At 35.3% G+C, this 27,221-nt stretch overlaps 1 protein-coding gene across 4 annotated transcripts in view; it reads left to right on the plus strand.

The window, feature by feature from the left end:
• The window catches only part of pps (protein partner of snf), a 119,163-nt gene that overhangs the window by 55,654 nt on the left and 36,288 nt on the right, over positions 1-27,221 (plus strand). For 3 of the 4 annotated variants that reach the window (XM_069822137.1, XM_069822139.1, XM_069822140.1), the window contains 2 exons: positions 22,770-23,768; positions 26,943-27,169. In XM_069822137.1, the coding sequence (XP_069678238.1) occupies positions 22,770-23,768; positions 26,943-27,169 (1,226 nt within the window). The remainder of the gene's footprint in view (positions 1-22,769; positions 23,769-26,942; positions 27,170-27,221) is intronic. The other variant, XM_069822138.1, reaches the window with a different exon arrangement.

Genomic DNA, 27,221 nt, shown 5'->3' on the forward strand with positions numbered 1-27,221 from the left:
TTTAGTGGCCATACTGCGTTAAAATGCGTCCATTTAGTGAAAACTTCCTATCGAAATTTATCGCAAGCACCTACCGTTAAGTCCACACCTGTGGAGTAACAGTCAGCGCGTCTGGCCGCGAAACCAGGTGGCCCGGGTTCGAATCCCGGTCGGGGCAAGTTACCTGGTTGAGGTTTTTTCCGGGGTTTTCCCTCAACCCAATACGAGCAAATGCTGGGTAACTTTCGGTGCTGGACCCCGGACTCATTTCACCGCCATTATCACCTTCATCTCATTCAGATGCTAAATAACCTAGATGTTGATACAGCATCGTAAAATAACCCAATAAAAAAAAAAAAGCTACCGTTAATACCGCATGAATTCAGGTGGGTTACATTTCAGGGGTCTATGGCAGAAAGGGACAGTAAAGAGTATGCCAGGTTACCAGATTTCAACAAAATATATCTCAAAATACTTTGGTTCTTAGAAAATCATATTCCAAACCGAGGTTGAAAATGACGTTATATGCAAGGCAGACGCATATACGTTTGTTGTATTAAGCAAGGTAGAAAAGCTTATGTCTTATGGGGAATTAGTTGGGACCACAGAATATTTGACGTTATAGGCGAGGTGTCGCACAAAACAAGGTCGCTATAACCAAGTTCTACTGTAATCCAGTAATAAGTATCTTACGAGAGATATAAATCAAGGAATCTGTTTATATGTTCCATTATAGTTATGAGCCTATTGAGAAAGGATACCATTTTAAGATCTAAAGAATGTATATACGTTTATTCAGGAGTCCAAAGACTGCTTGGAACTTCATAAGTGACACTCATGAAACAAAGCCAGAAGTTAATGATGTAGGGGTCAGGCCCATATTTAACGCACAAATGGACCTGGACTCTGCGTGGCAAATTAGTAGGGGCAGAAAAATTTTGAGGAGAAAAAAAAAGAGCTGAAAATAAGTGTTCGATGTTTTCCTACTTCACAGACACCTGCCTTAGATGGCATATGTTAAATTGTTATTACATGCCACTTATTTTTTACAGTTTGACTGCTACATACATGTTCAAGATTTGCATAAGTTAGTTGGTGGGGGGTGCAAAATTTTTTCGTATCGATGAGCATAGCATTACCTACTGTCAGGGCTAGGTAGAGTGGAAGTTGCTTTCCTCCTCCATTGCATACATCGTTGACTAGTAACATAGTTCACTGATCAGCCTTGAGATGTATGGAACAATAATTATTGTTCTTCCTCTGACACACATCGTCAAGTGAGGTCTAATAAGATGTAACAGCCTGAACCTCAATCAGAAGTAATCTAAAGAAGGAAAAAAGAAATTCTATAAACTTCTGTAAACGGCCATGTGTTTATAGACTTTTACGATTTTGAAATTTACAGTAATTAGATTTAACTTCAATTGCATAGTGAAAATATATGTTGTTAATTATGACAAAACACATTTTACTTGGCTAACTAGTGTTAAAATTGCCTAAAATAAAATATTACGTACTTCTTTATAGCAGATTTTACTCACTTGTCAGTAACTTAAAAATTGCTGTTATGTATCCAATATGTCATTGTGTAATGGATGGTGCGACAGTTCAAAATCACTTTTAATTTACTTTATATATTGTGTTCTTTGTGGACTTGTGAGGGGGAGAGATAAGAATGAAGAAGTTAAGCTGGCTGTGATGGATAAACTACTTTCTTTGTATTCCGAAGTCATTCAGCATACTACACCTACGACCTCTGTTTATTAATATATTATTACATCAATTTATTACCAATAATTTCATATATATTTAACTCTTGATTATCAGGAAACAGGTTATCTACATTGTGGCTTAACAGGAATGCCGAAAGGAAACTGTTGTCAACAATGTTTTTATATTTCGCAGCTATGGTTCCTTTCATTAATGTTTCGTTTCTCCCTCACCTCCTGTCAAAATAATGTTTTATCTGTTAATTCAGTTCATTCAACACAACAACTCATCTTAACAAGTTTAAGTACAGTATATACACAAGTACTTTCGTTATGAGGCTCACAAGATAATTCAAAAGAATCTCGGACGGTCACTTATCATTACTATTAATTGTTGCTATATTAAAAATAAAAATTAAATACATAACTCTAATAAAACGGTACCTAACAGACAAGTAAGACAGTTATTAACAACTCTTAAATGTATTTCGTTATGCAGCTGTATTCCCACTCCTTAAAAGCAAAGTATAAGTAGAAAGACCAAATTAAGGATGTACAAAACCTTACGAGACATGTAGTAATGTATGAAAGTGAAGCATGGATCCTAACGAAAACAATGGAGAAAAAAATTAATGTATGGGAAACAGAAGTGTTGCGAAAATATTTGTATCAGTGAAAGGTGGAGATGAATGTAGAATAACAACAAACTAACAAATCAGAGAAACAGATTTAGTTGCTACTATTAAGATAGGCAAACTGAATTGGCTGGGACCTTCAATGGATGATTGGTGTAAGGTACCCAAAAAAGGGAACTAAATGGTAACCAGATGGAAGGAAGATGGGGGACTCCCATGTATGAAATCGCTAGACAATGTGGAGGCAGATTTGAGAGCCATTGAAATGAAGAGATGGTGTAGGAGGGCTGAATCAAAGGATGACTGAAGATTTGTGCTAAGGAGGCCAAGGTTCTCACAGAGGACCATAGAGCCTTGGAGTTAAGGGTAAAATGCATTTCCAATTTTCTTAACCTGTCCAACTCTTAACATACCAGTATTTTAAGCATTTAGATTTTTATTATCAGTCAGTAAATCTGTGGAATTAACTTCTCGGTGTTTGTAGAATGTGTAAAATTTTGCTATTTAAAAATGAATTGTTACATCATTTAGGGTTCCTAGGTCAAAATGTTCTCTCCTCAAATTAGTGCTGCTTATGATTAGGTTTTTCTCCGGAGCGGTTGTTTGTGCGCTTTCAATCGGAGACCTCCGGTTACCTCCGATTGATGCCACGCAGGTTGTATATATGCTGCGGCGCAGACATACATTTTCCGCTGAGCATTTCTTTAATCGGATCAGGTAGTGATTGGAGTCCGCTGACGTCCGCGTATCTTTTAAAATAAGTGTGTAATTTTTTGTTGTTTATTTTCTCTTTTTTATTTACCTCTCTCTCTTTTTCTTCGGCTCTTCTTTTTTTCTTGTTTTACTTGAAGTACTATGTTAGTTGACAGATTTTTTTTTTTCTAGTTTTGAAATTCATAGCATATGTGGAAAGGCGTATTAGTTTTATGTCATTGATCAAATGAATAACATTAAAATTAACTGAAAACTAACGCAGAAGTAAAGCTTTTGAGTAAATGTAAACATTTATAATTGTCCTGGAAACACTCGTTTATTCACAAACAGTTTTTGTCAATTATTATTCTAATCGGTTTAGTTTAACGTAAAATATATTAAGGGAGAATGGAACAAAAGAAACGTGTGGTATTAATGGTTTAAAGTTTACTGTCCAAAATAATTTATTAAGATTCTTCACCAGACAGGATTGTGAACATTGTGTTAAAGGGTGTTAGTATTTGAACTGTCTCTTCTAAAATGCATCACTCTTCCTCTGTAACAAAAAATATAAGCGGATGTCAACTTAAGGATAATTGTAATTATATTATTACCACACGTTTCTTACGTTTCAGAATGAAACTCAGTATTTTAATCTAATAACTCAAGTTGCCTTTTAAATATTCCATATAAGTCATATATGATTTTTATTGCCTCGAAAGTTACGTTTTATAGAAATTTCAACACTTTTTTTCTAGACTGTGGACTTTTGGAACAATAGCACCAAAGCAGTTTAAAAAAATCGTATCGTATGTTTTGCGTAATTTTAAAACTACAAAAACGATGTTATCACTAATTATCCATCAATGTGTATCTCAATGGTAATAATTTATTTTTGACAGCAAGTACGAGTACCACAACCGTGGCTCTTAATGTTAGCCTAAACACTTACATACCTACATTTTAAAATTTAGACCTACTCAGAGAATCTATCCAACCTGGCCAACACCATAGAGATTTCCAAATACGGACCTGTTAGCATCCTAGGAGCGTTAGGTTTTTCTGGCAACACAATCACCAACTCATATTTCATTTCAAGTAAGTGGCTCATCACTGAAGTTTGGAGTTTCATCTCGTAACAATATGCTGGATCAATCTTAGAGGGTCCTTTTTTGCTGAAATTCTTTTGCTTTTCAGTTTTTCATTTGCAATTTTACTCTGTGTGCACACAAAACCACGAAATTATTTATTAGAACTTTTATATATAAATCAAAGTAAACACGCTTTTAAAAGAGTTCAAAAGTGTTTTGAACAGTTAAATTTACTTACTTACTTTCTTCAAGTTCGCGATTGTGCGATCGCTTCAAATGGTCTAACAAATTCGAAGTACCACTACCCTTAGAGTAAATTCGCCCACAGAGTTCACAGCGTGCGACTTTATTATCATCTTCAACTAAATTAAAGAATTTCCATACGACGGATATATGATTTGGTGCCATTTTATTCCACTCACAACTACAGTCAGTCTGTACGCGCCGGTCGTCCTTGAGCTCTACGTCCTCCAACTTCTCTTCTCTCTGAACCACCGCATCCCTCCGAATGTCCCCTGTTCCACCTTCGGTAGTACCAGAGATCACCGGTGGAGAGCTTTATTCGTAATCTCCGATTCCTCCGCGGTAGTAGTCACTCCGATGAGCAGCACTACCTCAAATGCTTTTTATCTTGTATACTTCCAGTCGGAATGGCTAAGAACTTCAACATTGGAAAATTTTCTGCAAACTTTTTTTTGCACTTGTCAATCAGAGTTATGAATACATGAAAAACACTCACTGTTTGTTGTATATTAAGCTAAGAAACAGCCATTCCAGTGATATAGCACAGAAATTCTTGCTAGTAGGGATGACCAGATTCGGCAGGAAATTTAACACCTGTCCATTCAGACTGGGTGAAATTTCTGTTTGTTCTGTGTTATGTTGTTTTCTTGGGTCTTGATCTTAATCAACTTACACAGTATGAGACTCATGAGGAAACTCAAACTCATAACACAGCTGAGAGCGTAAGTACCACGTAGTGTTGAGGAGTGTACAGTTCTGTTTGTCAATTTATCTTATATAGGCCAAAAAAAAAAAAATCAAGAAGAAATTTGTTGTATTAGTGTCAGCTTTGAGTGTTTATTTTTAAAATGACATAATTTTTGTGTATTTTTCCTTGAAAAATTGTTGCATAAGTACTGAATTTGAATCAAATAATTTCAGTAAATTGAAAGAAATCACTACACGAGGCTTCATTAGATTGAAAAAATCACTACAGGAGGCTTCATTCGATATTACATGCTGAGAAGGTAATTTTTGTGAAAATATCGATTTTTTTTTTTTTTTTCCTTCTTGCAGCATCACATTACTTGTTCTTTTTCTACGTATAACAAGAAACTAAGAAATAAATTATAATTTTGCATGGAAGTAACAATTTGTACACAATTGTCTTTACTTACTGTGTCCATAACTAGTGTATTGTCCACCACTGTCGAGTAACTGTTAGGATGTCTGACATTGAAACGAGTGGACCCAGATTCAAATTCTAGTTGGGACAAGTTACCTGGATGAGATTTTTTTTTTTCAGGGATTTTCCCTCAACCTATAAAGAGCAAATGCTGGGTAACTTTCGATGCTGTACCCTGAACTCATTTTACTGACATTATCACCATCCTACTCAGATGCTAGATAACTATCACATTGATAAAGCATAGTAAAATAAATCAATTAAAAACGAATTAGTGTATTTTAGCGTATCTAAAAATAGTTATGTATTTACATTATAGGATTGACCAAAGCCTACCGTTTGGGGTAATTGGCAATTATACAGTGTGTTACAGAAATTCGTAGTAACACAAAGTTATGTTTTTTTTAATGGGATATCCCATATTTCGTTCCATAAATTTGTTGCACTCCTCATCCTAGTGGTGGGGTGTGGTTTGAAGACCTGTGATTTTGTCGCTTGTTCCGACTTGACTACAGTTCCAAAATCACAGCTCTGAGAACTCCCCAGGGGCGATTTCTCAGGGCATGCTATGCTTGCTGTGCAAGCCCAATATTTTCTTAGAATGTGTATTTCTCAAAATGGCGTTACGTACATTAAAATTTATTTTGATTTTTGGAATACTGTATAGGTGTAATACCATCCGCAGGTTGCACACCGCAAGTATCGCAATGCTTGCTCGTTTCTTGGAGCTACAGGAAAGACGTAGAAACAGCGAGAATATGATGCGAGCGCAAGTGCCTTCCTCCTTGGTCCGTCCTAGGCGCACATACTTCTGTTATATGTTGTTTGAAGCTCTGGTCCGAGAGCTACACCAACGACTATTTAACATTACACAGACCAGTATTGACAGCGGGAATGTGCTGTGATTTGCGGAGCTGAATGCATATGTTAGCTGCTGCATGTATTATTAATTCTTAAACATTAATTTGAAGTATTGCAATGAGTTCGGAATTGTGTGTCATTGAAATCTTATTATTAAATCCATTTTCCCGAAGGACTATTCAAGAGAAGACATACATTATAGAGAATATGTGCGCTCGTTCAATGCAACTCAATACAACAATATGCATTGGTTGGCAGGGTCGAAAAAACTAAATAAACTGTTTTGTTGGCCATGTTTGTTATATATCTACATCTGATAAGCGAATATGATCCATGACTCATAATGATTTCATAACTATAAAATAAATTATTTATGTGGGTCTGATTATTTTTATTAATTATGAATTATTATATCCTCCCATCTTCCCCTATGAATAAAAGAGCAAGCCTAACTTTCGTGACTAGCATTCGCCCCTGAAACTCACCACCTCCACCAAATATGTGACTCATAGTGGTTGTGACTGATGTGACCATATTGTGTGACAGCTCCAGACAATTGCAAGTTAGAAGATTCATACTAACTCGAAGGACAAGGTAAGTGGGATCTATTATCATCCCACTCAAAAGGTCAATGTTGGCAGCTCTTTGATATTCAAGGTATGTACACACATTGCTGAATGCACTCACTATATTTGTTTACGAATAATTCAATTAATCATTCATAACATTCTTGGGTGAATCACACACATAGTCATAACACCACTAATTGCGTGTTTGTTACTCGCCGCACTGATCAGTATTGTTGATACAAAGTTATGGTTCCGGTATGCCAATTCCCAGAAGAGCAATAAATATAATTAAATATCTATTTCTTCAAGATGGGAAACATTCGCCATCGCCAAAAATCACACTGTGATAAAATCGCTATTAGATTTTTTGGAGCTGTTACAGTTCATAACAATGGAGTAGTGAATAACTGTAATGCACACTACTGAGCTGCAGAAACTCTTTATTGGGTGCAAGACACCAATCATTAACAAGTTTGGAATACCCAATGTATAGTGTCAGATCCATATTTTTATCAAAGAACTGTAATGGCTGCCATGGTATATATAGTTTCTTCAGAATGTTTTATAGAGAAAGTAAAATGTATGGAAAAAGGTACAATCAAACCTCATTAAAACAATATTCTGGATCTTGAAAAATAATTTCCTTATAAGAGAGTTATAGTTGTATTGAGGGGTTGTGTCCTGTTATATACAGGATGATTAATTAAATATACTTACAACGATTTTGTCTGAAAATTCTATCTGGCTGGATATGTACATCTGTTTCCTTTGTAATTAACTGGGCTGAAACAATATGAAAGGTAGGGAATGGTTGAAACTAAATTAAATCTGCAAAAACTATACATAGCAGACAAGTAAGACTATTAAAAGCACTTAAAATGATTATCAGATTTTCTTAACTTGGCAAACTCTTAGCATATTTTGAGCATTTAAATTTGTGTTATCAATTGACAACAAATGGAATCAACTTTTCGTCAACATTGAAGATCTCGTCAGAACTGTATTTTTCCAATATTTATTTATTTTACTTCATTTGTAAGCCAAGAATTCTTTTCAAGCCACCACATTGAAGACGATGCGATGCCTTTCCTTGAAGCATTGCAGCCAGTCATTGCTGGCTCTAATATTCGAACCTGCAAGCAAACTAGTGAAATGAAGAGCATTTCATGAGATCAGAGAAAGGATCTGCCATGGGAATTTCTTTCCGTCTTCACCAAGAATAAACAATGGGATTGGAAAATACGCATAGTTGTAACAGGGTGTAACTAAATTTGCTTCATCACTATAATTAGAGGTATTTAACAAGAAATATGCCGGAGCTATAAAAAATTATCTGTATAGTAAAATGAATAGTCTTAAGAGAGTTTAGAGGCATGTGGTTATCAGAATAAAAGATATTCCTTGATTTTTAAACCGTATATTTTGTACATTGGAGAGTGTTCAGTAGTAAGAAAATCGTTGCTTGTTTAGAATATGTAAAGAATATAGATTTATGAAGAGTGCATGCGCATTTTAAATTATGCATATAACAGATTTATAACAATTGTTTTTGAAGATTCCAGTGAAAAGAAAGTTTTTATTCTTACTGCTGCTCTTGTTAGTGTAATGCTATTCCTCAATTTGCTTACTAAAAAATATGTGAAGATGTTATAAAAAATAGGACCGTATCTGTAAATGAATGCTTAATGATGCTATGGCATAATTTTGTTTTATGTGTATTTCAGGAAGGACTTCTTTTCATAGAGAATGTTATGTTGTTGTAATGGAATTGTACCAGATTTAATTATTCTTTTTCAAATAACGAATGGAATTGTGATTTCCTTTTTCCGGCAAGTTTTCTGCTCTGAATATGTATATAATCAGTGACTGTTTCAGTAAATTAAGTGTTGCACACTTGCATGTTTCTCATTATCCCAGTTTGGATACAAAATGGTATTTTTATTTTGACTGCTGTATTGTGATGAATATCAACTCTAAAAAGGCTTCATATAATGATTATGTACGAGGGCAATCCAGGAAATAACGACCGTTCGCGCATACCCGCCGCGTAGCTGACTCCCCTTCCTTGTTTGAAGGTCAACTGGCTTCCTTAACATGTGTTCTCATAATGTTGTGAGTACTGGTTGCAACAAGTCGCCATTATGCATTTTGTGTTACTTCAAAATGAACGACGTGATTGATAATCCCGCCGACTGTGAGGTGAGGAGTGTGATTCGATTTTTGAATGCCCGACATTTGAAACCTGCAGAAATTTACCGGCAATTGAAAGAAGTGTATGGTGATACTGTAATGAATGAAAGAAATGTGAGAAAATGGTGCGAAATGTTCAACAATGGGCGAACAAATGTCCACGATGAAACTCGACCCGGACGCCCATCACTCATCACAGAAGACCTGAAGACTAAAGTGAACAACAGAATCTTGCAAGACAGGCGCACATCACTCGACGAATTGCATATTGCCTTTCCTGACATTTCTTGTTCTTTGCTTGGTGAAATTGTGTCGCAACATCTTGGCTACCACAAAATCTGTGCACTATGGGTTCCACGGCAACTGAGTGACCAACACAAAACTCAGAGAATGGCCTCAGCATTGACATTCTTGATGCGATATGACACAGATGGAGACGCCTTTCTTGATCAAATTGTGACTGGTGATGAGACCTGGGTGTCTCACAACACCCCAGAGACCAAGCGCCAATCACGTCAGTGGCATCATCCCTCATCACCCAAGAAACCGAGAAAATTCAAACAGACTCTCTCAACACAAAAAGTCATGGCTACTGTCTTTTGGGATCGCAAAGGTGTTCTTTTGCTGGATTTCATGCCAAAAGGCACTACGATCAATGCAAATCGTTATTGTGAGACTTTACGAAAACTACGGCGAGCCATCCAAAACAAGAGGCGAGGAATGCTTTCGAGAGGAGTTGTGCTTCTTCACGACAACGTCCGCCCGCACACTGCCGCTTCAACTCGAGAATTGCTGGATCAATTCAGTTGGGAAATCTTTGATCATCCGCCCTATAGTCCAGACCATGCTCCTAGCGATTTTCACCTTTTCACTAAGCTGAAAAACTTTCTGGGTGGTACGCGTTTTGGAAGTGATGAAGAGTTGAAGAAGACAGTGAACACCTGGCTTAATGAACTGGCGGCAGAGGAGTATAACACGGGAATTCTAAAGCTAGTGAACAGTTACCACAAATGTTTAAATGTAGGTGGTGATTATGTAGAGAAGTAAAGGAAGCTTCAGTTATGTAACAGACTTTGTTTTTTTTTCAAATAAATATATTTTTTTTAATTATTACAACAAAATGGTCGTTATTTCCTGGATCCCCCTCGTAGCATGAAGTTAGGTAAGTTTTCGATTAGTATGTAGTTTTGACTTCTGACACGTGGAATTTGTCTGCAAGATGGAATCGTAACAGATGGTACCACAAACACAGGGAAGTGCTGATTGGTGCTTAAATTTGTTCTGTTTTATTAGTGTTGAGAGTTTAGATAGTGCTAAAGTTAAGACAGTCTTTTATGTAACATAGGACTTGAATAGAAGATGTGCCTTAAGATGCTAATCTATGCTACATTCGTGATAAGATGATGATGATGATGATGATGATGATTTGTTGCGATGTCACAGGAGAACCAGAGCTTCCAGAAAAACCCTTGAGTTACCTGGACCACAGGCTTGGCCAACACAAGTTATAAATCAGGAGTATGGTTGGGATCGATCTCAGGTCCACAGGATTATAAGTGCAGAGCTTTAGCCACTAGACCACCATGGCAGCTTGTCAAATATTGGTCTGATAATAATATAGGTGCCCCATATTTTGCACTACAACATAACCTTACCAGACATGCCTTTGGATGATTCCATTCATTTAGGATTGCTGTCACACCAATACCTGTGGTTCTGACGGTTCATCTCACCACTCATTAATTGACCCCCGTGAACATATCGCCCTGTGCAAATGATGGATCCCGTTAGTGCAGGTTCAAAACCCAGGTACAGAACTTATCACGTCTATCAGGGTCATCCTCAATAGTTTCTGCAGCACCTGGACCTTGAACAGGTGACATTCTTTTGTATGAGGAGTCAGTGCAATGTATGACTGACTGATTTTACTTTCTACTGAGAGACATTGTGTGCAGCATTTTGGACTCTTGATAAATGACACCAAGACTGGTGTTGAGATTCCCTCTTCGTTTGTAGTTTATGGCCAACTTCTATGTGGCTTGTCTTGCACAGTTCCAGTTGCTAAAAATTTGGATATCCAGGATGCAATAGTACTGTATGAAATTGGTTATCTTTTTGGATGTTGGTTTTTTAAATCAATGGCTATTATATAGCAACTGCTTCCCCAGATATCAAGATCACCTCAATCCTCTTCTCTTTCATCAGTGCCATCTCCAATTGCCTGAACCATCACCAGTAATTTGAGATTTCTATGTTAATAACTTTTGAGCCACAACACATTTGTCAAATCTGATTACGGGAATGAATTCCTGAGTAAATTTTGGCTTTATTTGATATGCCACAATGACCCCCTTCCTGTTTAAAAATGTTGACCTTGGTCCAAGATGGCGACTGTGTTCCGGAAATGCCAACAAAGTTGGCCCCCTCACCCATTTTTTCATGGGGTATTCACATCTTTCATTTTCTCTTCCATCTCCAAAGTAAAAGTGTGTCCTGGTAAATGTGACTCACCCAGTAGTTCATCAAAATGTACATTTTCAAATACTTGGACATAATTATATAAATCTTCATTACATTGTACAAATATTGTAGGAAAATTTGGTTCATTTAAAGTACGAATAGTCGACACTTTCAAAAAGGTTTATTTGTCCCATAAAAATAATTTTGAAACTGAGTGGTCCACGTGATGGTAAGAAGAAAAACGGAAGATGTTTCAATGGTAATGCATCATTTTATCTTTCAAGTTGTGTTCACAATATCAATGTGATACAATAAAGAAATTATACCGGTAATGTATCTATATTTAGTATTAAATATATGTAATCAGGGAAACGTGATCAAAATTCTAATTGATACAGTCAAAATGAAAACTGACCAAGTGCAAAAAGCAAAGTTTTGAGAAAGCTAACAAACTGACCCATATAACTAAATGTGAGGAAGTAAGAATTAATTCAACTTTATTATAGTAAATTGTATGGCAATACGTTGTACTTGTAACATTTTCAGGTCCTTATTCACATAAAACTGAATAATAGACAGTTTTTTTTTAGCTTTCTCGGAACTTTGCTTTTTGCACTTGGTCAGTTTTCATTTTGACTCTATCAACTCATATTTTACATATTTACATGTAGATACTTGGAAAATATAAAAAAAAATCAACTATAGTACGCAGAACTGCACAAAATATGGGGAGTAGTATCTCAAAATAATAATATGTACTCGCAGTATCTCCTTTTTTCCCTTAAGAAAATAGAAGTCTCTTTAAATATGTATTTTGTCCTTGTACAGACCCAGAAACAAAAACTGGGCCACTGGAACTGTACAGTGTTACAAAATTTGGATATCACTTCAATCATAAAAATGTTGTATTTCATGTATATAATCACACGTTTTACTTTCTTTCTGTCAATCATTAAAAAAATGTCACTTGTGACCAGTGGTGATATTCAGCTGGTTCGCACCGGTTCAGACAAACCGGTTGTTAAATTATTTCTAGTTAAAATTTGCAATTACCATGGAGCTGTACCGCATATGTTTAACATAGGTACACATGAGAGAACTGGTTGTTAAACTTTTTGAATATCACCACTGCTTGTGACAGTGAAAAGAAATAGCGAAAATTATGAACTTAGAAGCTATTTAATTTTTCATTAAATAGAAGTAATGTTTCTTCTTGACTATTACACTCTTACTACGTCATACTACTTTTGACCAATAAAACGGTACGAAAGGACATATTTCAACCAATCATGGCTGCTTATCGCACAATTTTATCGCGTCCCTAGCATTTGTTTAATTTTATTGCATCCCTAGCATTTGTTTCTTTGTTTGCCAACATTTGAAACTGCACTGGTCTGGACGTCAAAAAAAAAAATATATATATATATAAAATTACAAACCACTCCAGTCGATGCACAGCAGTTTCAAATATGATTCGCATTGGCATTCAAGAACAAGAATTAATAAAAATCACTGATCATACCTATGCATCTTCTGAAATCCGATTTACAAATAAATGAAGAGCACCATTTGGAAATCCTGAATAAGTTGAATACACCATGTAGACCTAAATCAACGAGTTCCACTTCTATTACGCACACGTCCAATATAACATCAATTGAACCACCAACCACATTCAAATTTGAAAATTGTACATTCAATAATTATTCCTTTTAAAATTATTAATTCGGAAATTCTGAATAAGTTGAATACACCATGTAGGCCTAAATCAACGAGTTTCACTTCTATTATGCACATGTCCAATATAACATCAATTGAACCACCAACCACATTCAAATTTGAAAATTGTACATTCAATAATTATTCCTTTTAAAATTATTCATGTTTATTTTTTATGTCATCGTCGTTAATTAAAACTTTTCTAAGACTTGTGTATATTAGTTAGGTTATGTTATAGCTTCTGCTATATGATATTATGGATAGTCACATATCAGAGATTGTTTAATATTAAGATTTATTGAAAATCATCTGTCAAGTGACGTTGATTACTGGGATTCGAATAATTGAAGTGGAATGAAACTGTCTTAATAAAAATGAAACTGAATCAACAAAGCCTTCTTGACTAGTAACATTGCCATCGTGTATAGATCTCGACGAGAAGGCATTGTTCACTACTGCCATCTAGCATGCATCTAGCGTAATATTTGTAATGTTGAGATGGTACAATAATACATTTGAAGACAGTTGTATTTTCGTAAGTCAATTAATATTTTATTGTATTGGAGTACTTCGTTACTTCTAATCTTTATATACTTTCTTCTAATCATGTAATAGTCAATTAAATCCCACTCGAGTTTTGATTTTCTCTAGATAAATCAAAACGTCTAGTGAGATTACTGTTGATAAAAATTATTCCTACATATTATGTGCAAATAGATACAACAGAAATACATTGCTTCAAGAATGTAGGATTTAGTTAAATCTCTTTTTTGTGAAAGCAGAAAATTGACAGTGTATAACAGAGTAATACTTTTCATTGATTTGTGTAAGAAATGCAAGCAAATTGACAGTTTTCTTTATAATCTGAAACAATTTGTAACATGTTTGTATAGAAAAGCATCTTTTTTTTTTCTTACGTACAATTTTTATATAATCCAATTCATATCATTGCAATGCATTTTCAACAATTTTTAGTATCATCAACCTATTGCCATTTGTCTTGCAAATTACCACTTTGGGACCAAACTTTACATCTCATTTCCCTGGCATCAGTATGCATTTACATCTTCACTCAGATATGGAGAATGTTCACAAGCGACTGTTCTATCAATATAGTTGACTAAATTTCAAAGTTAAGCAGAGACAGTCATGGAGTATGTGACTGGGTGAAACAGTGTCCAGTATTCTCCATGTTCAGTTCATTTATTGACTTCATAAATGAGAGGTAAGTGCAAAATTGACTGCAAATGGTGTTCAGTATTAGAAGTGACAGACAATTTGAAACATAAAATCCTTAAATGACAATGTTTCTTATTGATTACCATGACATTTTATTCAAGTTCATATCATGTAAATAGAATTAGCTCTGTGTTCATTAATTTTTAGGTGCTAATATAGAATACACAAATGCTACTTGTTTCACAATTTGTATTTTCATTCTTAAAATCTGCACGAAAATAATTTACTTATTTACCATTTCCGCTATCGTATTGTTTTTAAAAATTACTTATGATATGATTATATGCCATTTGGTCAGTTTTTTTTTTTTCCTTCAAACATAGAAGAGTTGTTATTTTGTATAGGACATACATAGTAAAAATAAATCTTACCTTACCTTAAAATAAGTATCTTAATTGTTTGTCAAAACATCACTAAAGAAGAAATTAGAAGAAACTACAGGAAACTAAACAACGAACTAAGAAAAGAAACTGATAAGACCAAGAAAAACTGGATGAAAGAGAGATGTAAAGAAGTAAAGAATCTAAAGATAAAAGGAAAAGATGATTTAATGTACTGCAAAGTAAAATGTTTGGACTTCACAAATGAGAATAGGAAATCCATGTGATTGATAGAAGACGAAATAGAAAATGAAATAACAAACAATTAAGGAATACTGAACACTTGGACGAAATATGTAGAAGAGTTATGAGACAGGAAATTGTCCAGATGAGTTGCCATAGAAGATGAAACAGCCATATCAGAAGACAAAGAATTTTCTATTTTAAGAGAAGAAGTTGAACTAGTGCTTAGGAAAATGAAGAATGAGAAAGCAACAGGAGTTGATGGAATCCCCCATTGAATTAGTGAATGCTTGGGTGAAGAAAAGAAGAAAATTCTGTCATTGTGCAACGAAATATGTGAGAAAGGTGAATGGCCTGAAGATTTTACGAAGACTGTTGCTGCCAATACCAAAGGAAAATAATGCCAAGAAATGTAACGAGTTTAGGACTGTCAACTTGATATTACACTCAGCAAAGATTCTTCTGTGAATTCTGAATTGATATTTATATTCTAAGATGGAAGGACAGTTGGAAGAAGAGCAGTTTGGCTTCAGGAAGGGAAAAGGTACAAGGGATGCAATTGGACTACTACGAACAATCGGCGAAAGATACCTAGAGAAGAATAAAGAAGTATGTATATAGTATTTGTGGACCTAAAAAAGGCATTTGACAAGAGTGGATTGGAATAAACTGATGGAGATCCTGAAGAAAATAGGTGTGGCTTGGAAATACAGGAGGCTGTTCATAATCTTTATATGAAACTAGACAAAGTCAGTATAGGAGAAGAAATGTCTGAAGGAAGTGAAATAGAGAGAGGAGTATGACAAGAATGCCCTTATCCTGTTCAACATCTACTTGTAGGATGTGGTGAAGAACTGTTTCCAGAACATGGGAGGAATGATGGTAGGATGGAAAAAAATAAAGTGCATAAAATTTGTTAGCAGAAGAGGAGACAATACTAAGAGATATGCTACAGGAGCTAAATGACAGCTGTGAGCAGTATGGGATGCAAACAAGACGAAGACCATGGTTGTTGAAAGAAAAATACTAAATGAGGCAGTAGAGCAAGTGGGCAGCTTCAAATACTTGGGGTGTAGCCTACTATAAACAGTAACATGTCTGCTGCCAGGAAATCAAAAGGAGGATAGCAATGACAAAGGAAGCTTTTAATAGGAAAAGGAGCATCCTCTGCGACCTTAATAAAAAAAGGTAAGGAAGAGACTAGTGAAGTGCTTTGTATGGAGTGTGACGTACGGTGCAGAAACATGGACATTACAACGAAGTGAAGAGAAGCGACTAGAAGTATTTGAAAAGTGAATTGAAGAAGAATAGAGGATGTGAAATGGACAGACAAAATAAGAAATGAAGCTGTGTTAGAAAGATTGGATGAAGAATGATGCTGAAACTGATCAGAAGGAGAAAGGAGAAATTGGTTGGTTCACTGGCTGAGAAGAAACTGCCTACTGAAGGATGCACTATAAGCAGTGATGAACAGGAGAAGAGTTCAGGCCAGAAGAAGATATCAGATGATAGACAACATTAAGGTATATAGATCATGTGCGGAGACAAAGAGAAAGGCAGAAAATAGAAAGATTGAGGAATGCTGGGTTTGCAGTGAAAGACCTGTCACTTGGGTAGAACACTATGTATGTAATCGTTTGTCACTGTAGTCAATTACCATAATTAATTAATTAGAACCTGTTACCAAGCTCTGAAAGCCAAGTTAATGAAATGCATCATTAGATATGTCAATTCTGATCAGGACAGTGAATATTTCAAGAAAGTATATTTGGTTCAGATATTTGTTTTAAATTAACATTTAAGTATGGTATGTTACTTGGAACTAAAAGTTAGAAATATAGTAAATTATTTTTTTATAAGATTAAAAAAAAAAGGATAGTAGTTTTTACAGAATATCGTCCCCTGCAAGGCAGAGTATCGTAAGCACCATTTTGCTGACTTTACTGGAAAGACAGTTACGATACTTATCCAACATGATAGTGAATGCAGTAGTCAAAGTTTAAACCAACTTATCTGAGAGATAAATTGTTGGTATTCACGGAAATTTTACAGTAGATACACAGCGCTTGGCAATTTGTTCTAAACACCGTAACTCATTTTCGGTAAAAGTGGCACTTACAATACTTTCCTTGCAGGGGATAATATATGAACTTGAATGTTTTTAAATTTTCAACTATTCCCTTAGGGATAGTAGGGTTGAAAGGAGCAGGTAGATACAATTATATTGATCTGTTCACATTGCTGCAAAGTCCAGAAGGTAAATAAACAAGAATTTGAGTTCATATATGTTATTCTAAATTATTTGTTTTTTTTTTGTTGTTTTTTTTTTTTCTGATCATTTCATCCTTCTCATTGATAAGGTTGAGTGCAAGAGAAGGCCCTACGGCCTTAACCTGCTAGGTTAATAAAGCCATTATTATTATTATTACATTCATTATGTATGTTCACATAGAATTTTTAAGGGTGTCTGCAGAAAACTTAAGTAGCTAAGCACAGATCAAAGGAGATGTATAAGATAAGAGAAAATCGATTAGCTCTATTATTGTCATTTCAAGCATTTGATGAGCGTGTTTACATTAAAATACACACAGAAATCAATAAATGAAAAATTATTGATATGTATATATGCATGCATAAAATTAGGATATCTTACTGAATAAAAATCCTTATTCATTTTAGTTTATCATAAAATGTGTTTGTCTTGATAAAGTTAGGAATCTGTTTTTAGACCTAGATTAAATGGTCTTCATTTTATTTATAGCAGTGTTGATTATTAAAATAAAAACATACTCCTATCTTTATGAGATTAGATTCTTCATAAAAGCTGTCCATTTATCCCAAATTCTTGTTTTCAAAATTATAGCATTTTGGTTTTTGCTATGGAGACTTGATATTTTTGTGTATGAAATTTTGCGAAATTTAGCCTAACATAATTTGATAATCTGAGTGTCACGGCTAAGTAATAATTTTAGTGCAGTTTGTTCATATAAATCTAAAATTGCTATAATTTCGAGACTGTTTACTCTCATTAGGAAGTTTTATTTTATACTACTGCAACAATTGTATTGGTAACAAAATTATTTGACATAAGAGAGATACGTGAGATTAAATGCATTAATAGAAAAGGGCAAATTAATGTATATTTAGCTGTATTTTACGAAAGCAGTATTACGGCCTTAACCCTGGAAAGGATACATAAACTTCACACTCATAAGGGATACATATGATATGGGGTAACAGGTTACCCATGTAGCCATTCCAGGGTTAATAAGAAAACAGACTAAGTATGAAGAAAAACTTCTAAGCACGGCTTTAATAAGAAAACAGATAAAGTATGAAGAAAAAGTTGTAAGCAGATCGAACATTTCGTTAAGTTGTGTAATAATATTCAAGATCAACTGACTTTTCATAATACTTTAAATAATACCGTTGAAGAGGTTATGTAAATACGTAATAATTAAATAATAACTCAAGAACTTGTACAAATACACTGTAGATTAAATTCCGCCTTCCAATTGTTGCAGGTATTGTTTAGAATGTGAAATTCATTTTAGTGTTATTTAATTTTTAATTAATAATGTTACATGTGTCCGAAATTAAATTAAATTCTCGTTTTATTTCTGTTTAATACAATAAATTTAAACTGCAAATCAGTTAACCTAACCTAAATACGACATTTAAATTACGCGTTTCGTGATAACAGCTTACGTAATTGATGGTTGCAATTAAATATTGATTACTTTATTGAGCAGTTATTAAGAATTATGCCAATATTATAATAGTAATAATAATTTACAAGACTCGCAAACTGGTTTTTTTAATTTCATGTATGGACCATCTAAATTAATAACTATGATTGTACTTGCTTTTTTCTCAAATCATAAACACGATTGTAGCTACCTCAGAAATTAAATAAAGTGGTTTATTGAAATAAATACATTTATAAACGACAGTGACTGGGTATTTCGGTGTTGTGTATTTAATTATTGGTTCTTTTGACGTAATTTTAGTCGTAAGAGAAACTGCAGACTTTGAATAGTTCACAGTGAAGATTCGCAATATCACACACACAATTTTAAAAATGAATATTAGATTGTAACTTTTCGGACCATGTTTAATTTTGTTTGTAGGTAAAATATACCTATAGACCTACGCAGTTTTACGGTAAATAATGAAATATCAGCAGATTTTTTAAAGACTCTGTAATTTCCTTATTTATTTTAATTAGGTAGTTTATTTTACGACACTTTATCAACTGCTATGGTGTCTTAGTGAAATGAAGATGATAATGCCAGTGAAGGGAGTTCAGAGTTCAGTGTCCAAAGTTACCAAACATTTGCTCTTAATAGGTTGAAGAAAAACCCAGGTAACTCTCAACAGGGTAACTTGTTACAACCAGGATTTGAACCTGACCCACTTGTTTCACAGTCAGACATGCCAATCGTAACATCACAGCGGTGGACAATTTCCTTGCAAAATGGTTACTTACAAACAAGCATTTTAAACATTGAGCACAAATTTTTTTCAAAGTGGCCACCTCTGGCCTTCACACAGATCTGAAGTATCTATGGTCACCCATTGATTGCACTATGTGGGGTTTCTATTGGAAAATTCGCCATTGTCTTCAAGAGGGAGGGTTTCAAGTTGTCGAAATTGGGAAATTTCTTATTGCATATTGTGTGTTCAAACAGTGCCCATAATTGAGGTCGTGGCTGCTGAAAGGAAAAATGAAGTCTGTTGCATTTTTTAAGCCTTATTTAACGACATTGTATCAAGTACAATGTTATTTAGCTTCGATGGAATTGGTTATAGCGAGATGAAGCCGAGGATTCGCCATATATTACCTGGTATTCGCCTTACAATGGGAGAACCCTCAGAAAAATCCAACTAGGTAATCAGCCTAAGCAGAAATCGAACCGAGCCCCGAGTGCAGCCTAGGATCAGTAGGCAAACATGCTACTGCCTGAGTTACATCAGTGGCTTTGGTACATTTCTCTGAAGCCATCCCTGAATAGTAGACTTTGTCTTGTGAGCGGATACTGAATCCTATTGGAAGTTGCAGTGTTGGTATTGAAAAAGTGTGTTGTTCAAATGTTTCACAACTGGCTCCAACATGGTGTCTTGGTGGACATTGGCAGAGATTTACATCCCTTTCTCAGAATTGGAGCTTATGGTACTGTCATGCTACTCTACCAAACCATGACTGAAGCAATATAGTCACTGTTGAGAATCTTCAGAGCTTTCTCACGAACTTCTGATCTTGAGGCATAAACTTCGTCATTTTGATAGTTGAAAAACTGATCAATTATGTAAATCATTTCATCAGTAAAAGTAATTATCCTGTGCCCATTGTCTTAAGAAGGCATTTTGATTTTAGTTTCCTCTGCTGTTTCATCTATGGAGTGAGAAAGTGATCTGTACTTTGTGATAAGCTCTCACTTCTTACCATATCATCGATCTTATGAAACTTCCTATGTGACAGTACAGAACATAATTTTTTAAGAAGAAGAAAAAATTAATTAAACATCAATAAGCCTGATGATGTCATATTTTCAACGTTTTCTACTGAATTATCTAATATTCTTGTGTAGACCTATTGATATTTAATTACTTTTTCTTCCTCCTGAAAAAATTATGCTCTCTACTGTCACATAGGAAGTTTCATAAAGTCAGCAACGATATATGACATAGACATTTTTTGTATCTTAAGCTTACAAGCCATCATAAGACTTCTTCCTAACAGGATTTCACCATATAAGAGCCACCACTGTTTCAACCAGCCTCCTGGTTCTGTCGGTGTGCAGTCGTTCCTGTGTTGGGCGATCATTGAAGGTTCCAGTCTCATTGAATCACTTGATGGTCCAATAAACAAAAATCCTACTTATTTTCAACTTTTTAAGGGTTAGTCACTCAATGCTTCAATGACAACGAGAAGCTCTTGGATGGAGTGAAAACCTGATTGAGTACATACACCGCCAGCATCCTTTTATGAAGAAGGAATACTCAAGCTAGTCTGACACTATGACAAGTGTTTGAATTTATATGGCGACTATGTTGAAAATTAGTGTCACTATCCAGGAACGTTTTCCAGGCAATAAATAGTTCGTAACATTCTTTGTGTAATGTGTGTTTTTTTTTTTTTTTGTAGCCAATTGGAAGTTGATTTCTGAATAGCCCTCGTATATTAAAATAAATATCTTTTTAAAATGCATGACAAGAGGATGCTAAATAAAGATGAAGACCTACAAGAAGAATAATAAGAAGGTGATGTTTTAGATGACTTATCAGTTCATCACACGCCTGTATTGTTCATGAAACTTCTGTTTGATGTTGATAACTAGAGAGACATTGTTTATTCATTTTGGATAACGAGATATAGATTATTGAAATTGTTGTTGTTTAGACAATTGTCTGAAGACAAGTTGGAACCTTATAAGTGACACCAATAAGACATCACTGAGGAGATAATGGAGTAGAGTGGCCAGTTCTTTCCCCCTCCATTGCATGCATCGCTGATTAGTAACATATTTCACTAATCAGACTTGAGATGTATACAAACAGTTGTTCTTCCTCTGACACATATCGTCAAGTGATATATACTGGCTGATAAATAACATGTATATATCAGCCTGAACCTCAATCAGAGGTATTTACTTAAATTATGGAATTATAATGTTATCTTCCACTGTTTTATTTTACTGGTAGATTTTATCTGATACTTTCATTCCCAAGAATAATATTTACATTGGATTAATTTGATAATATCTTTGAAAAATATTGGAGTGCAAGAGGCCAAATGACTTTATTGTCAGACGCCTGGCATTAGAAAACAACAACAACAACATTGGATTAATTACTTCTCTCCTTATAAATGGTGGTTGGTGGTTTACTTCTACTGCCAAACACTTGACAACTGAGTTGACTTGGCCTGGACCACACTTTGGTCCATTGTGCACCCTATATATGCGATGATAGTCCAAGTTCGAAGGTGGTCTGGGAGGCATTTGTGAATCTGATGCTGACAGATGGGTCATGCTGCCTCAGGCCCTGATAGTGCCAAGTCACATTTTGCAGTAGAGTAGCCTGATAAGTCCAAGAAACGCAGAGCCCCAAACCCTTCCTGACCAGCCGACTTTGACAGGTGTGCCATCCTACCCCTCAGCTCTTTCTATATTAGCACTGGAAACCTGTACTACCCTATTTTTACTATTGCAGATGATAGATGAAATGAGGGGTTGGTGGAATGATAGAGGGAAAAGGGAGTATCCTGAGAAAAATTCTCTGCAATGTCTGCTTTTCCCACCACAAATTCCATCATAACCTAGCATTGGATCGAATCTGGGCTCTCTGGATGGAAGACCAGTGCACTAGCACTTGATCAGTTGCGGGACGACTGAGTTATTAACTTTACTTGATTGAAGCCCAGTTTTTAAAATGTCCATCTCTTATATGTACAGTAACAGATACCGCTACACAAAGGAAGCTCTGGACCAGCGAGATTTTGAATCAACATCTTTCTGTTTTCTGTCACAGTTTTTATTATGGTGCCATGTTACTAAAATCTGAGCACTTCATTCCCATTATAATTACTTTACTTTGGTATTTGCCACTTTTAACACAGTTACACTGACATTACAATTTTCTTTTTTACAGACAGTGAATCTGGTTTTGCTCACTTTGGTGCTCGCGATGAGGAAAACGAGGATTTGGATGCATCTGAGGAAGAGAGTGATGAAGATATGGATGCTGATGATGAAGAGTACGTGGGACCGGGTGGATCAGCAAGACGACGGGGCAGATTTGGTGCCAAGTATAGAGGTGGTCGTCGAATGACAAGAGGAGCTCGTACTAGGGGCACTGGTCGCCAATGGGATCGTGGAGGTGCTCGAGGTCTTGGCAAAGTGGGCGTGAAAAGAAGGGGTGGTCGTGGACGTGGGATATCTGGCCGAGCTGAGGACATGGAACGTGTGAAACGCCTGGAAGCAGAAATGGCTGCTGCTCTTGCAGCAATGGATCATTCTCCAACTAAGGAAATGTTAAGAAAATCGATAGGGAATGAGAAAGTTACATTAGATAGGTTAGATCTCTCTAAAATTGCAGAGAAACAAGAAATACAATTAAATAATTCAGACCAAGACTTAGTGTCATCTTTTGCCAAGAAGAAGGTAGTGAAGGTTTATGGTAAAAGTAATTTAAAGAGAAAACTGGTGATGAATAAAGAAGTAGAGGAAACAGTGAGTGAGGTGATAGAGAATAAAAAATCCCCCGAAAAGGTTACAACTCCTCCAACTCCAGAAAAGAAAACTCCTCCTTTAAAGAGTCCAATAAAGAAACATTCCACTGAACTGCCTCAGACGCCGGCTGCAACACCACCTTCAACTCCCACCAGTACAGAAGCTTCCAAGATAGATAACAGGAAGAACTATCCAAAACGTGAAAACCGTAAACCACCTGCTCATTTAGCTGAAGCTCTTGGTCCTGCATTGTTTTCTACCCCAGACATTATACGTAGAGTTAGTACTGGAAGTGAACAAAAGGCTACTCCTACAACACCAGAGACACCTACAACCCCACCTGAGTCAAAGAAAAGTTCACCTGCTACAGTTGATGAGGTTCCTGCAGTCAGTCAATCCGAACCAGTTCCAGCAGCTGGTAAGTCAATATATTGTTCTAATAAATAAATATTTGGTAAAAGAACCATTGCTATTATTGCACTCAATATCCTTTAGGGATGGTATTGTGCATAAATAGGGCTGCGCATCTGGTGAATTGGTCCATATTCATTACTTAATTTGAATTGCACAGAATACAATTTGGTATGTTGCAAATTCCTACCTTGTGAAGATGACCTGCTAAGCAGTTGTGGCCAGTCCATAGTCTGAACAACATTACAGCTGTAGATTTTGATTACTGCAGGATTAGTTAAAATAATCTTTCTTATCTTGTCTTTAGCAATATCTTTAGATTTACTTTTCATTAATTGAATAGCTGAGCAGAAAAACATTGCAAACGAAATTTTACTTCCCCTTGGTAATCATGTTCCATGTATTCTGTTTTATATTTTAGTGAACTCTGTTGGTTGAAAATGAAAGTAGAACCTTTAGTTTATGCTGTACAATCTAGGAGGTTGTGGGAAAATGTTACATTGCTGAGCATCAAATATTTCTTTTTCTGTTCCTGTAAAATTTCAGTTTGATGTTTGTAATGTTTTTCCACTCAGCTATTCATTTGTTCTGCAGAGTAGAAGGATAAACTTTGGTTATATTTATGTAGAATTTTGGTATCTGTCCCCCCTCTCCCCAATAGATCTGCTGTTTTATTATCCTTTGTATCACAATGAGAGGAGATCCACTATAGAATGCTCTTTTTATTCAGGCTGCAGCAAAATGATACACCATTAAACAATCTAGAATTTTGACACTTTTGAGGATTGTGATGCAAATATATCTATATTATTGCACGTGAATTTGACAGGATTATATAATTTTGGAAATATTTTATCCTGTACAAAAGATTTTGTATGAATGTAGCAGCAATTTCTCCATTGAAATTTGTTGTATTCTGACCCATTTAGTAATAAAAAGAGAAAAGAGTGTATATTCCTCCAGCCGCTGCTCTGCTATGATTTGAAAAAAGAGATCCATCTGTATAGATTTGTAATCACTTAAAGCTCTAGGTTAAGTATGAATTAGGATTTATTGGATAAAAGTGTAGGGCGTTATCCCACAATATTCTTTCTTTCAGATAGGGAACGTTAAATTCATTTATATTTCGTATTGTGCACAATGTTTCATAACATGTGAGACCCACTTCATTGGTAGACAGGAGACACAGAAACAATGATTAAAGTTCATATAAACATTTGTACCATTTGATCTTGGTCCCAAGTTGCAGTCATGTTTGTACACAGTAATGTGGAGAAACAAGAAAAGATCGAAGTGGCACCTTCAGCCTGAATGCAAGCCTACAGTCATCATGTAGTAGACTGCTGTATTCTTTAAGAATACTAGGTGTTTGTTGGAGAAGTTGGCAAGCATCTTGAAAAAACTGACGAAAGTATTTCAATGTTGGTAATGGGTTGTAAATGAAAAGTTGTTTTCAAGTAGCCCCACTGATAAAAGTGCAATGGATTTAGATATGGAGAATGTGTAGGCCAGTCAATAGGTCCTACACAACCTATCCATTTGTTAGCTACACAACCTATCCATTTGTTAGAAAATCTGTCTTTCAAGAAATGTCTGGTTATTCAGCTAAAATGTGGCCATTCTTGCATAAATCTCAAGCGAAACAATACCAAGTGGGACATCTTCCAATAGTTCCTGCAACTGATTTCTGAGGAAATGTGCATAAGCATGACCTTGTTAACTTCTCAGAAAAACAGGTCCGATTAAATTGTGATCCTGGTCATACATTGAATTTTCACTGGTGTCATGATTGACGAATAACGTGGATTTATGTCAACACAATGATGAGTGTTATGAAAATTTACGACCACACCTCTGGTGAATCCAGCTTCATTAGTAAATAACACACTGGACAGAAAATTGTACTTAGATTTGGACATCTGCTGGAAAGTACAAAAGTTGACTGTTGGAAGGAAATCATCATTGCTGGTGCAACACTAACAAAGAAGATTTGGAACATATCCTCTTAAACTGCCCTGTCACAAACATCCATAGAACTAATCTAAAATCTGCAATCCCTGGACAATTCTCTCCAATACATACTGAATACACCTCATCTTTGGAATGTGGCTGCTGAAATATAACCAGCATTGTGCTTTTTACCCATCATTTGTAAGAAGAGGAAATTCATAGTGAAACATAGTGGAATACGTGTTGTCAGCAAATGGCTGGATACACTACGAAGATAGATCATTGTCAAGTGCTGCCTGTACCCATTGAACATGGTATGGATGGATAAAGCTATAGCTCTTGCAAGATTATCCAAACTGTTGTGTGTCTGATGTTCTCTATTGCTGCTGTTCCTCGTATACCAGTGCTACCATTTTCTTCAACATGCTGAAAAATCCGCTCTTCGAGATTAACAGTTCCAGAATTGATGGTCTACCACCATCATAGACAGTCGTTTTTTAAATGAGTTGTAGGTCTTGGAATGTAGAATATCGACAGAGAATGCAGCTTTTATGTTACTAGGTGAAATACAGAATTCTTTAAATTCGAAATTACATGTTGAAAGGATATTTTTGGTTTGGCTGAAGCATTTGACTGTGACGGTCTTAATATTGTCTAACAAATTGGAGTTTTATGATATTATTGCATGAAAGGATATAATGTAAAAGTATTTTCCAAAATTTATAAATATTGACTGTATCTTTATGTTTCCCTGATGATGTTTTACATTAAGAACCAAGATACATTTAGTACTAATCAAAACATCAATAATTATATTACAGTACAAGACACAGATCTGTATCTGTCCTCTTGTTAGTCTTACTTATTATGGAAAAGGAGTTCACTATTCATGTATTAGTTTTCAATACACTGCCTAATTTTCTCAAAGACTTGAAGTGAAGGTCCAAAAGATAAAGTTTAGAATAGAATTAACAAAATTGGTCCATACTTATACTCTCTACTTAACTGATGAGTTTATACTTGTAAATTAAGTTAATCTGCTTACTATGTATTATATATATATATATCTGTGTAATTAAAATAAGGTCCCTAAATTTGTTCAAATATTTCAGGAACATCCTAAACAATATACCGAAATTTGTTCTATTTTTGTCTGTTCATATATTCTTAACTTGGCACATAGGTGTTGCATAATACACCTTATAATACATCAAGATATCGTATTCCACAGCAGAAGAGCCACAAACCCCTGCATTGACAGAACCGGAACCAGCACTGCCTGATGATTTGGGAAATGATCTTCAAGTTCCGGAGGATCAAGGTCTTCTGGACACTTTACATGTGGAGGCTACAAAGACAGAAGAGGAACTACTAGCTGATACCTTATTGCTGCAGCAACACATTAATGATGATGTAACAGCTATGGAAACTGATAACACTGATGTCAGCAAACCAGCGGTAAATTTATTTAATTTAAATCTAATATTATAGGGCTATTTTAGAATAGAAT

The sequence above is a fragment of the Periplaneta americana genome, chromosome 3, assembly GCF_040183065.1.
Source record: "Periplaneta americana isolate PAMFEO1 chromosome 3, P.americana_PAMFEO1_priV1, whole genome shotgun sequence".
In the NCBI taxonomy this organism is placed as follows: Eukaryota; Metazoa; Arthropoda; class Insecta; order Blattodea; family Blattidae; genus Periplaneta; species Periplaneta americana.